Source organism: Dendrobates tinctorius, unplaced genomic scaffold, assembly GCF_039654945.1.
Source record: "Dendrobates tinctorius isolate UK_male_01 unplaced genomic scaffold, ASM3965494v1 ptg000383l, whole genome shotgun sequence".
Classification (NCBI taxonomy): Eukaryota; Metazoa; Chordata; class Amphibia; order Anura; family Dendrobatidae; genus Dendrobates; species Dendrobates tinctorius.
The window spans coordinates 1,821,847-1,834,964 of record NW_027362049.1 but is presented as its reverse complement, the minus strand read 5'-3'; the positions used below and the strand labels follow the sequence as shown (position 1 = coordinate 1,834,964).

Here is a 13,118-nt window from a genome sequence, read left to right as displayed (position 1 = left end):
ATTTGAAGAAGTTTTTCCTTTTCAAATATAAAAACTTTTTCATATGGAAACAAACTTAAAGGGGTTGTTCTTAGAACAAAGTACCATACATTTTAATTAATAGATCTTAGAATAAAATATTGGAATAATATAATATATTATGTAAGAGCATATCTAGTTCGTCGGCGCAATATTGCAAGGTCTATGCTAAGTGACCTTTACCTGTTTATGTTGAAGGAACATTTCTTGCTAATTGCTATACCCATAAAGCTTGTACCACAGTATGGTAGTGAAACTACTAAGTTCATGCTGTGTGCATCAATATTGATGTGTAACCATCGAGAGCTGTGCCAAAACTTTTGTGTAATCATTAAGTTTGTACCCTCACTCAGAGACGGACCTTCTTGCTTCCTTGACTCACATTGATTAATTCAGTCGAATTCAATTCTTCTGCGTCTGTGTGCATTACAGGAAAATCTTAATGGACAATATTTGAGGAGAATTTGCTTTTATCAGTCAAGAAGCTGCTCATGGGTCACTCCAACATTACAATAAAGCAGAACATAATGCTAAGTAAACTCTTCAGGAGCTGCAGCAGAGAAAGTGAGGGTTTTGGAGTGGCCACCAGTTTGTAAAAGGGTCAGAACTTATGTGTGGTTTCTTGATCCCAGACATGGCTTCCGTGTCAAGGATGGTACACTGACAGACATGGACACACCAGGGTTGAACTCAAACAGATTTACTCAAAGTAAGGTGGGCACACATACTGGTTAGAGTGTCTCAATGAGGGTATAAACTTAATGATTACACAACAGAGTTGGCAGAGTTCGATGATTACACATCAACAATGAGGCACTGAGCTTGACGGTTATATAATAACACAAAATGTCTTTTGCCTTGTTGAATACACAACAATACTGTCTCTCAGATCTTGGTGGTTACACTACTCTGTTATAGTATAATGGAGCTTGTTGGTTGCAGTTATTTAAAGGAAGTCTCTTTAATACAAACACTAAGCAGTTTCAACATGAAGCTTCCACAGCCCAACAGGTTCTGGGTGGTTATCACAGAACACCTTGCAGTATGTCTGAACAGTTTAAAGTTGCTCTCTCACAGGAATAGTCTGCAATGTGTATTCACATTTGCATGGCAAAGCATAACTTGCAGACATAATCCTCCAATGGTCTTCCGATGTGGGCCACAGTGTTTCCTGCGATCTCAGGTCATGGCAGAGCTCATTGTCTCAGGTGACAGTACTTCACACTATCTCTTCCCTGTAGCATCACAACTCAGTATTACAAACTACCAGTGGCGCACTGTCAATGTCAGTATTCCACGTGGCCGCTATGATGTACTCTATGGAGGGCAAAGGGGCCGCATTATAAATATGGATTAATATAGGAGTGCATTATACTATATGGAGAGCAATGTGGGGCGCATTACACTATATGAAAGGCAATATGGGGGCCATTATACTATTTGAAGGTCTATGTGGGCCCATTATACTATGCGGGAGCCATCATACTGTTTGGAGGGCTATATTTTGGGCCATTATAATATTTGGAGAGCTATGTGGGAGCCTTTATACTGAACTGAGAGCTATGTGGGGGCAATTATACTGTTTGCAGATCTATGTGGGAGTCCATTTTACTGTGTCCAGGGCTATGTGGAAGTCCAATATCCTGTTTGCAGGGCTATGTTGGGGTCCATGATACAGTTTACAGGGCTATGTGAGGGGTCATTATATTGAATGTGAGCAATTATACAACGTGAACGTTTATGTAGGGTCTATCATACTGTGTGGACAGTTGTATAGGGGCCATTTTTATTGTTTGTAGGACTGTGTGGAAGCCATTATGCTGTTTGGAGGGTTTTGTGTTGGCCATTATACTATATGGAGGGCTGTGTTGGGGTCACAGTTGGGGCATCATACGGTGCTGAGGGTCACAATATTTTGCTGGAGTGTACAGAGAGGGGAATCTAGGAAAATTGCTTTGTAGGGGCTGCAAAGTTGTGCAAATGTTCTTCTGTGAATATTCATTTTTTAGGGGGGGTTCCTATTAGAACTTCTTGCTATGGGACCCATGATTTCTATGTACGTCCTTCAGACTATTATAACCTCTCCCTGTCCCAGGCTACAGTCTCTATGGCTGTCTCTCCACAAGTGGTCTCAGAGCAGGCAGTAAATTTCTGCAGGTCATTTTAGGTTGTCTCTCATAATAATTGTTCCTTTTCCAAAATCGCTATCAGGTGTAGTTCATAACCTCTCACTATCTCCAGACCTGTTTCACACTCTCCACCTCTCATCTAAGAAGGCTCTACTTTTGCAGAAGTCCAGAGCAAGTCTGACGGTCTTTTTTGCAATAAATAACCATCAGTTGCACTTTTTGGTTGACTGTGCTTAGTTGCAAACTTTAACAACTACTGATTTTGACATAAAGATGCCATTACCCTCTCACTTTATATTCCTGACCTGCCTAGAATGGAGCCTGTGCCTCACCACACATAGACATCCTGCACAGATGACCTGTCACCTGTGACCTAAATGAGCCTGTATATCCACCACAAATGATATATATAAATTATTACCACCCACATCAACATATAGAAATTAATTCCCTATAAATAACAAGGTTGTACAACATATAACTCACACAGGTGGATTTGCCTGGTCCACTATGCAAGGCCCGTCGTTAGACATTTAACAGAAGTTTCGTGCTAGATGACAGTTCGTGCTAGATGATAAGAATTGGAGGCTTTTTGCCAAGAGTAATGGGCAGCTTATCCACATGAGAAAATAAAGGGCTTCATTCACAACTATCACAAAAGACTTCAAGTCATCATTGATGCACAATCAGGCACTTCACGATATTAAGAATGAAGAGTATGTCAACTTCTGAGAGGGCATTTTATTTTTATCATTATCGCTATGTTAGTTAATGCTGTTATGTGTATGTATAATAGTTGCATGTATTGCATAATTAAGATAACAGACATGTTTTTTCTGATCGCTCATGTTTTTAGACAAAAAATAGTCCATATCTTACAATGTCAGCCTAGGGTATGAAAATTTATAAGCAAAATTGTATTTCAGCATGTATCTTGAAAGCGTTGCCAGGAATTTTTACACTGATGTCCTGATGTCCTATCTTTAGGATAGGTCATTAATATCTGATTGATGGAGGTACGACACCCGCCAATCAGCTGTTCCCGGTGCTGGTGACGGATGTGATAATTTGTGGTGCGGCACAGAACAGCCCTATCAACTGTATAGTACTGCACATTCACCCCTTAGGCTGGGTTCATACAGGCAGTCCGTCATTCTGTGACGGACCCTCGGACGCGGTCTGCAGCGTCCGAGGGTCCGTCACTGCTAGCGCAGATGAAGCATCTGCGCTAGCGGTATAGCATAACGCGATCGCTTTATGCTATAGCGTTAACGCAGTATGAACCTGGTCTTATTCAAATAAATAGGGGGCACATGTGCTAGTTCCCAGCCGTAGCCACTATGCAGTGGAAAGAGCTGTGTAGTTCTGCTCCACAACTGATCACATCCAGCCGCTGCCTGATCAGGGAACAGCTGATCGGCGGGTGTGCCCGGTGTGGCACTCTTACAGATCAGATCTTGATTACCTATCCTAAGGGTAGGCCATCAATATAAATGTCCTGGACCTCTCCTCTAATCCTATAAGTATTAGGTACCCGAAGTTTTTATAATCTTAAACAAGTGCGATTGAATTACTGAAAGTTTTCTGCTACGAAAAGAGAAATGTTTTGGTCATGCTTGTTTCATACCCATATAATTTACCACAATTCTGTCTTTTGTATTATGAAAATCCTTAAGGATATAAAGTTATTCTCGGGCTTACTGTGCGCTGCTTGACTGTAATGAAATCACCACAATGTAAGAAATTTGACCATTTAATTCCCTACGCGTTTCAAAGTGTAAACCACTTCTTCTTCAGGGGTTGACATAAGGGGAACTGATACAGCGGCTTCTGGTTAAATACATGAAATATTTGAACTTTGGCGCCAAGAACACATGTGACAGGGAACAAAAGTCAGAGTTCAGAGGTTAAAATTGCGCAGGAGCAAAGTTAAAATCATTATAATCATTTTTCTTCTAATGTTTGCAGGGGATATCTTAAAAAGGGATTCATGGAAGAAAAAGGAAAGGAGATGAGGAAGAATGAAATTCTCCCAAAAAGACATGAGAATGATGTAAAACGAACCCGTCAAGAAAAGGGGAGATGAAAGTCCAGAGTCAGAACCACTGGACTAGAGAAGAAACACGCTTGGGAAAGGGGGATTTATACCATGTTTCTAAAATTGTCTAAACATATTGCTAAAATGGAAAAAAATAATAAAAAATGTATATATATTAAATTGTCTTTTGTATAAAATCGTATATAAAAAAAGGTTATATGAAAAATATATATAAAAAATATATATAAAATGTGAAAGTTTCAAAAAGCGCGAGGTGAAGGAAAAAGATGCGGCAAAGCCGCTTGTGCATATCGGAAAGGAAAGAACCCATCCATCAGGAGGAAAAAGAGGACTCAAGTCCAGAGTGGAAACCGCTGAGCTAGAATGAAACATGTCTGGGGGAAGTGAAAAAATCGTACATAATGATTATTCGATTAAAATACACTTTATTGAATAATTAAAAATTAAAAAATGTGGTGTAAAAAGGATGTATTAAAACATATAAGAAGAGGAATTGTCTCTGCTGGGGAGTGTTACACTATATAGTATGTAAAAGAAGGTACAAGGTGTCTATAGGACAGGGGAGATTTTGAATTTCTGCACACACTTTTGGACACTGGACACTTTTGGATTGTGTGAGGCCCAATGAATATCTGAGCGCTATGTGACAGGCTCGATGGCACAGCTGTGACCTAAGTGACTAGAGGATAAGGGAGATTTTGAATCTCTGCACACACTTTTGGACACTGGACACTTTTGGATTGTGTGAGGCCCAATGAATATCTGAGCACTATGAGACAGGCTCGATGGCACAGCAGTGACCTAAGTGACTAGAGGATAAGTGAGATTTTGAATCTCTGCACACACTTTTGGACACTGGACACTTTTATTTTAATACATCCTTTTTACACCACATTTTTTAATTTTTAATTATTCAATAAAGTGTATTTTAATCGAATAATCATTATGTACGATTTTTTCACTTCCCCCAGACATGTTTCATTCTAGCTCAGCGGTTTCCACTCTGGACTTGAGTCCTCTTTTTCCTCCTGATGGATGGGTTCTTTCCTTTCCGATATGCACAAGCGGCTTTGCCGCATCTTTTTCCTTCACCTCGCGCTTTTTGAAACTTTCACATTTTATATATATTTTTTATATATATTTTTCATATAACCTTTTTTTATATACGATTTTATACAAAAGACAATTTAATATATATACATTTTTTATTATTTTTTTCCATTTTAGCAATATGTTTAGACAATTTTAGAAACATGGTATAAATCCCCCTTTCCCAAGCGTGTTTCTTCTCTAGTCCAGTGGTTCTGACTCTGGACTTTCATCTCCCCTTTTTTTCCCTTTTCTTGACGGGTTCGTTTTACATCATTCTCATGTCTTTTTGGGAGAATTTCATTCTTCCTCATCTCCTTTCCTTTTTCTTCCATGAATCCCTTTTTAAGATATCCCCTGCAAACATTAGAAGAAAAATGATTAAAATGATTATAATGATTTTAACTTTGCTCCTGCGCAATTTTAACCTCTGAACTCTGACTTTTGTTCCCTGTCACATGTGTTCTTGGCGCCAAAGTTCAAATATTTCATGTATTTAACCAGAAGCCGCTGTATCAGTTCCCCTTATGTCAACCCCTGAAGAAGAAGTGGTTTACACTTTGAAACGCGTAGGGAATTAAATGGTCAAATTTCTTACATTGTGGTGATTTCATTACGGTCAAGCAGCGCACAGTAAGCCCGAGAATAACTTTATATCCTTAAGGATTTGCATTGGAGGTCACGCAGTGGACCTTCGGGCGTGCAGCAAGCTGACGGCGAGTCTATATGCATATACCTCTCCTGGAAAGGGTGAGTAGACTTTTTTCATATCTATTCCATTTATCACCAGATAAGACCCTATTGCGCTCTTTTGTTTCCTAGTCTCATTATTTTGTATTATGAAAGAATATTTAGATTTGAGAGTCCTCAATGGTTGATACCTTTTAATGGCTAACTGAAAAGATGGTAACAAGTTGCAAGCTTTCGAGACTACGCAGGTCTCTTCATCAGGCTAGACTAATAAAAAATCTGAAGGATAACATATTTATACAAAAGACAGCACAGAAATAACCCAATAGCTAAGACAAGTGATGTGAAGTGGAATAGTCATTATGGGGGAGTGATAAGCATAAATATTGGAACAGATCATAGATAAGCAGTGTGAAGGTTTTATTGCCCTCTGTCTGGTTCTGTGTTGTGATGACCCCAGAAGGTCTAAAGAGCAAATTCCTTAATTGATGTAAAAAGACATAAATCCATGCGACACATTCATTCCTGCACTGAATGTTTGGAAAGTTTTCATAAATTTGTACTCTGAGATTCTTCTTTCTCTCTGAGACTTGAAGTTACCTTTGAATACAAGTAATTTAATGTCCATCATGCTATGGCCAGGGATGCAAAAATGTTTTGCCACAGGTAGATCCATTCTTTTTTCTCTTATTGTGTGTCAATGAGAATTCATCCTTGTTCTCAGTTTTTGCCCTGTCTCACTCACATACAGACCCCCAATTGGACATTTAGTATAAATAATTAAGTACACCACATTAGATGTGAAAGTACCTGGGATCTTGTAGTCCTGATGTGAGTTGGGGATCTTTATCTTGTCCGTGGTCATTATAAATGGACAGGTTTTACATTTTTTCTGGTTGCAAGGAAAGGTTCCTGCAGCTGTTGGAGAGGACAGGGAGCTTCTGACAATTATGCTTCTTAAATTTGGGGGCTGCCTAAAACACAGCAGTGGGGGGTCTGCAAATATGGATTGTAATCGGGCATCTTTTTGTAGTAAAGGTTGTAATTTCCGTGCAGCTCCTCTTAGCACCTCCAGATTTGGATTGTAGGTGACCACTAGAAGCACTTGTTTTCTTGTTTAGTTTTGTAATGTAGCAGGTGATTCCTTGATATTCTGGGGGCTCTTATAATTTGGTTTTCAGTTGTTCTTGGATGGTAGCCCTGATTCAAAATGTTTTTTCTGAGGCGACCAAGGTGTTTGTCTCTATCCGTGGGGTTGGAGCATATACAATTGTATCTGATGGCTTGGCTGTAGACAATAGAGTTTTTTATGTGTTTTGGATGGAAACTGTCCCATTTAAGCTATGTTGGACGGTCGATTGGCTTCTGATACAGGGATGTCTCTATTTCATTGTTCTTTAGCTTAATGATGGTGTCTAAAAGGTTAATTTCAGTGCTGGAATAGTTGAGTGTTAAGTTGATGGTGGAATGAAATTGATTAAACTGTTCGTGGAACATCTTTAGCTGTTGCTCAGACTCCGTCCAGATGATTAAAATATCATCAATGAAGCGGTAGTAGGCCAGAGGCCTGATGGGACATGAGGACAAAAAGTCGCTTTCAAGCTTGGCCATGGAAAGATTTGCATACTGTGGAGCCATTTTACTTTCCATAGCTGTGCCAGTCTCCTGTAAATAGATCTTATTGTCAAATTCAAAGTAATTGTGGGTGAGGATAAATTTTGTGAGTTTCACCACAGAATTCGCATCATTCCCGATGCATTCCATGAAGACTTTGCAGGCATTTAATGCATCCTGGTGTGGGATATTAGAGTACAAAGATTCCACATCCATGGTGGCCAGGATGGTTCCTTCTGGTAGAGGACCTATTGCTGCTAGTTTATTCAGTAGGTCAGTTGTGTCTTGAATGTAGCTAGGTGTATCCTTTACCAGGGGTTTAAGAATACCCTCTACTCATCCAGATACCTGCTCAGTAAGGGTGCCCACACATTTTGTATTATGTTCACATTTAGGCTGAATGGCGCAGTAACTAAAGGATTCGAGAAGGATGTCGGTACCAAAATATCATTTTATGGTTTCACAGTCAACACCATGAAGAATTCTCTGATTGCCTATTACGAATACGGCTTCACTGAAACACCAAAAGGGCAGGTAAAAGAGATACTTAGCTAGCGAGTATGTAATCACCAATGGCTCTGCTAAAAGACTGAATGTAGTTGAATATTTAGGACTATAAAGGGAGTAGACCACTGGCTCAGTTTTGGAACGGCTATACAATCTATTACCTAGTTACTCATATTGTCCTGATTTCTGCAAATTTAGAGTCAATTTCCAAAATCAAATTTTGCCCCTATGAGGGTGGGAACCTAAGGAGGAACTAAAACAGTTAAGATTATACAGCAAAATATGGTGGTATTATTTGGTTACTGACTTGCATTTACTGTGAACTAAATGACAGTATAATGTAGGCTCCTAAATGAAGTATTATGTGGTTTAGGGTTTCAGTTACTCGGGTAGTCGGTAGTGTTCACACAGGCCGACACCATGTTGCTCAAAGATGAAGGTTTATTAAAGTCCATAAGCATTCAGCATAAGGGAAAACAAAAGTTTAACAAAAATAAAACAGTTTTAAAGATGATATAGGCTCAACCATTTAAAGTACAGTCCACTCTTAGCCAATCTCTAGCAAAGTCTGACCACCATACAATAGGTCTTTCCACCTTCACTCCCAGACCATCACTGAGATCTCAGCCGCCTTTTAAATGGACTGTACAGGCTAGATTGGAGATATATATTGAAGCAACCAGTCCCACCCAGGTCTTCTAGCTGCTCCTAAAATCTGGACCCAGAATCCAGTCTCTTTAAAAAAAACATTGCAGCAACCTAATGTTGCTGGAACCTGATCTCCAGGCGTCTCATCACCAAGGCTGACCACCTAGGTGACACATATCTCCAAACCTGTCTAGCTGCATCCTTACATTGTATAATATAACATATTTCACGATTATATGGTAGGATATTGTGGGCAATTTATGTTAGTATTATCATTTTACAGTCTTATCTCTGCTAAAATTATAAGAATTGTCTAATTTGCAAGTTAGGAAAGATCCTATTTTGTTTGTGATCCAGCGCCCCAGTTTGTATACATTTGACCCTGTCGTGAATGGTACTTACATTTATTGTATGTTTTTATAGGGACTTCGATACATATTTATACCATCAGATCTAAGAGATTATATTATGCTACGTTCCAGTATTTTAGGAGTTCCTGTCCCAAGTGGTACTGACAAAGGAGATAAGTATGTTGGATTTTATCTTTGTAATTGAGATGGTGAGATGTGTGAATCATCACAGAAATCTAGAAAATCATTTTTATTTCTCACTTAGGCCTTCTTCATATTATGGTCCAGAAGCGACTCCAGAGAAATTCAAATTTCTGCATCCCAGCTTTCTGGTCTACCTTCGAGACAGGTGACATGCTCTTCGTATATTGGTTGAAGTTTTGAAGATGGTGACAAGTGCAAATTTAAATATGGTTGTCACTCATCAAAAGGTTAAATTCATATATTAAATTAACATTTAATCCTTGACTTGATGTCAGTTTTGTTGTTTTTGCAACTCTCTTGTCTATACTCACAATGCATATTAAGGAGTGAAACAGAAACTATACGTGAATGCAATCCTGTAACTTTATCTAATCAGCTACAATGTAATTCTACTGTTACAGATTCTTAAAGTCAGAAATACTAAAAACGGAATTTGCAAACCTATATATGCCCAGTACTGGTGGGCTCATGCTACTGACTGCATTGCACTCCTGTGATCAGGTGAGGGTTTCTTTATGAACTTTCTCTATTCTGTGGCACTGCTAGGTAGGCCAGCAGTCAATGTCCTTTGCAAGACGGGAAAGAGCGGGGAAATTATCAAGCGACATCAGTGAAGGGCAGGGTAGGTTGATAATTGGCCATACAAATCTAACCCCATATATGAATAGCATTATATAGGGGCTTGTAGGCATTACTTTTTGGGGATGTTCACAAGCATAACTATTATGGGTACAGGGGCTGCAGTTGCACCCAGCTTGAGAAGACCAATACTGTTAAAGACACATGATAGTTGGAGGCCTTGTTGGAGATTTTGCACTGGAGCCCAAGAGGTTGAATTTACGACACTGGGAATAATGAAACATTCTAAGTAGCTGATTCATCAAGCAGTTTACACCAGTTTACACCAGTTTTCAGGTAAAAAAGAGGTTGAAGTTTTGCACAACTTTCTTATATTAGCTCTGGCACCTTTCTTACAGGAGGGCCATGTTCGTAGTCATCTGGCAGTTCCAAAATAGCTACCATGCAACGGTCTTGGCGCTAGATACTTTGTTTTCTAGATTCCTGCGGTAGCCACAGCCTTTGTCCCTTAACCCATGTGCAGGGTTCTGGACTTACACAGGGACCCCTTAGTCTGGGTTACAATGTCAGCTTCTGTTTAGTGGTGCAAGCTGTCAAGTAGAATAGTCAGACAGCCGAGTCAGAACCATGAGGTATTGGAGGTACAAAATCGTAAGGCAAGAGAGACGTCACTAAACTTGTCAGGTCATAGAATGAGAATAATCAGAACAAACCAGAGCACAGCACTGTAGAATAAACCAGGACTGCAACAATATTAATTAGCAGTGAGAGTCAGAGTTTCAGGAATTTCAGTAGCTGACTGCCCTGCCCAGAGCCCTCAGGAAGGAGTCATTAAACATAGACTAAAATCAACTCCATAGCTCCTAAAAAGCAGCACCAAAACTCACAGGGAAAAAATGGGACTGGCGCTGTCACGCATCACAGGTGCTGCTGCCCTGTGGCCGAAGTGGAAACACAGGAAGTACTAATCGGCGCAGATGTTACACTTTCTGACAAGGATATGGTATTGCTGAGCGTGCCTGAAAAATGTATCATAATTTAATCAACAAAAGTATAAATTATGACAGAAATGCATGCCAGTCCCAAGGGGCTACTTCTCTTAATAAATTTGGCGCATTCTACCCTAGCTCAAACTTCATCAAGACTGATGTATAAAACAGAGTGCAAAATTTAAAGTGGTCTGAACACTTTCTGTACCCACTGTATGTGCTCTCTAGGTTAACAAAAAGTCGAGCTTTATGATGAACGTATGTCTTCTTCACAGGTCGATGCTTATGGATTCATCACCAATAATTACAAACAGTTTTCTGATCATTACTTTGAAAGAACGAAGAAAGAACTTGAATTCTATGCCAATCATGACATGTTAATGGAAATGCACTTGTGGAGCAAATTGCATCAGAAAGGTATCATGACATTATACCAACGATGAAGAGAGATTTCTGCCATTTACACTTATGAAAGGATGGGGACTGTGTTCCTCCATAGCTCCAAATAGCTATGAAAAAAACAGGACTTATTATGAAGTTAACTACATCATTGCCCATCGCCTCTTTAATGTTACAGAAAAATTCAAGGTTCTTACACAAAGAACTTCTCCTATAAATTCCAATTTTTTGGATTAATCTTTAATCACATTAAGATAACTAAAAGATAGTTACCTGTAATTTTAAAATTCTCTAGCTGTGTTTCAGTGAAGCCTATCGCTACTCTGATTAAAAGGAAACGGTGGTTACGTTGCCAAACAGGTATTTCTTCTCTTTTTTTTCTATTGGTCTCATGGTCAATAATCTACTAGACATGGTCTCTAGACGGAGCAATAATTCCAGGTATTTGCAACTGGATTAATCAATAACATAAAAAGAACAGTTGGGAGCTGTGGTTCAGATTTTTGCTATAATGGTGTCACACATGGTCAGTAATATTGCAATTTGATGTGGGATTGTGCCTTATTTTTAACTTCTTAACTACTGTTTTGAGCCAATGTGAAACTGAATACCTCTTTGATGACTTCGCAATGAAGAGGTTTTTTAGGAAACTAAAAGGGAATGAGCATAATTTAAAAGGAATCTGTCAACAGGATATCACCTCTCCATCCATTTATATGTGCATACCTTTACATGGCCAGTCTGACCCTTCCTTACTGAAGAATGAGTGTTTGGATAGATATGCAAATGAGGCTGAAGTGCTTTCAGCATGTGGAGCTCTTACCAAGCATCTGTCACTCCATCCCTATTCTCTTCCCAGTGCTGCCTCCTCTTGCTTAACTGATAGTTCCATTGAACTCCCAGGTCACAGGACTTTGAGGCTGGGGAGAGCAGAAGCTTGAGAAGAACTACCACATGCTGAAAGCACTTTAGCTTCATTTGCATATCGATTCAAATGCTGATTTCTTAGTAATGGAGCACTGGACTGGAGATCTAAAGATATTTCTGGACTTGTGTTTGAAAGAGGAACATGTGCATATAATAGTGTATGGAGTGAAATGCTGCTGATAGATTCCCTTTAAATCATGATTGCGTCTTATTCAGTGTTTTTTTTAAATATTTTTTTAATAAAAATGTAAATAAAGTAGAAAGCGTGTCTTAGTCTATTTCTTTTTTTACTTTTGTTTTGCAGCACAAGTTTTATGTACATTGACAAAAGTAAATAAAATGTGTATTAATATTATTAAAATAAGGGGTTGAATGTAATACAATTATAAAATATGCATTACTTACCTGTTAAATCCCTTTGCTTTGCACCGGTCTGCTTACTTGGCTGCAGAGATGACATTCTTTCTACACGTCATTGGCCCTTGCCGAACACCACTCAGACCAGTCCCTGCTACATATGGTAGCTGGTACACCATAACAGTGACTAGTAGGGAGAAACAAAGCGATGGAACTAGAGCAATGAGGGTTTTAGGTTTTAGCATGTAAGTAATGCTTCTTTATTTATTATGCTCACCCCATTTACCATCAATAGGCGATTAAACAACTTTTTCTAAGTTATGGAAAATCTATATTTTCCATCATGATGTCATAACATATTTATTCCACTTTCATTACATAGGGGAGCAAAATAAATTAACATTATATATATGTATATATATATAATCAGGAACCTAGCTGATGGGGGATCTGATGGTGCTTAGGTCTGCCATGTGAGGAAGCAAGCCACACTGACAGATAGAAAAGTATTCAAGTATTCCTCCACCCTGGAACTAATAAATGACTATGCATTTGCCTT

The 13,118-nt window shown here is 39.0% G+C and overlaps 1 protein-coding gene across 1 annotated transcript in view; it reads left to right on the top strand.

The window, feature by feature from the left end:
• ST6GALNAC2 (ST6 N-acetylgalactosaminide alpha-2,6-sialyltransferase 2) overlaps positions 1–12,470 on the top strand; it is an 82,241-nt gene extending 69,771 nt beyond the window's left edge. Inside the window, exons 6-10 of the mRNA XM_073563196.1 lie at positions 7,995–8,133; positions 9,178–9,281; positions 9,370–9,453; positions 9,710–9,809; positions 11,152–12,470. Coding sequence (XP_073419297.1) covers positions 7,995–8,133; positions 9,178–9,281; positions 9,370–9,453; positions 9,710–9,809; positions 11,152–11,319 — 595 coding nt within the window. The 3' untranslated portion in view covers positions 11,320–12,470. The remainder of the gene's footprint in view (positions 1–7,994; positions 8,134–9,177; positions 9,282–9,369; positions 9,454–9,709; positions 9,810–11,151) is intronic.
• The last annotated feature ends 648 nt before the right edge of the window (positions 12,471–13,118 follow it).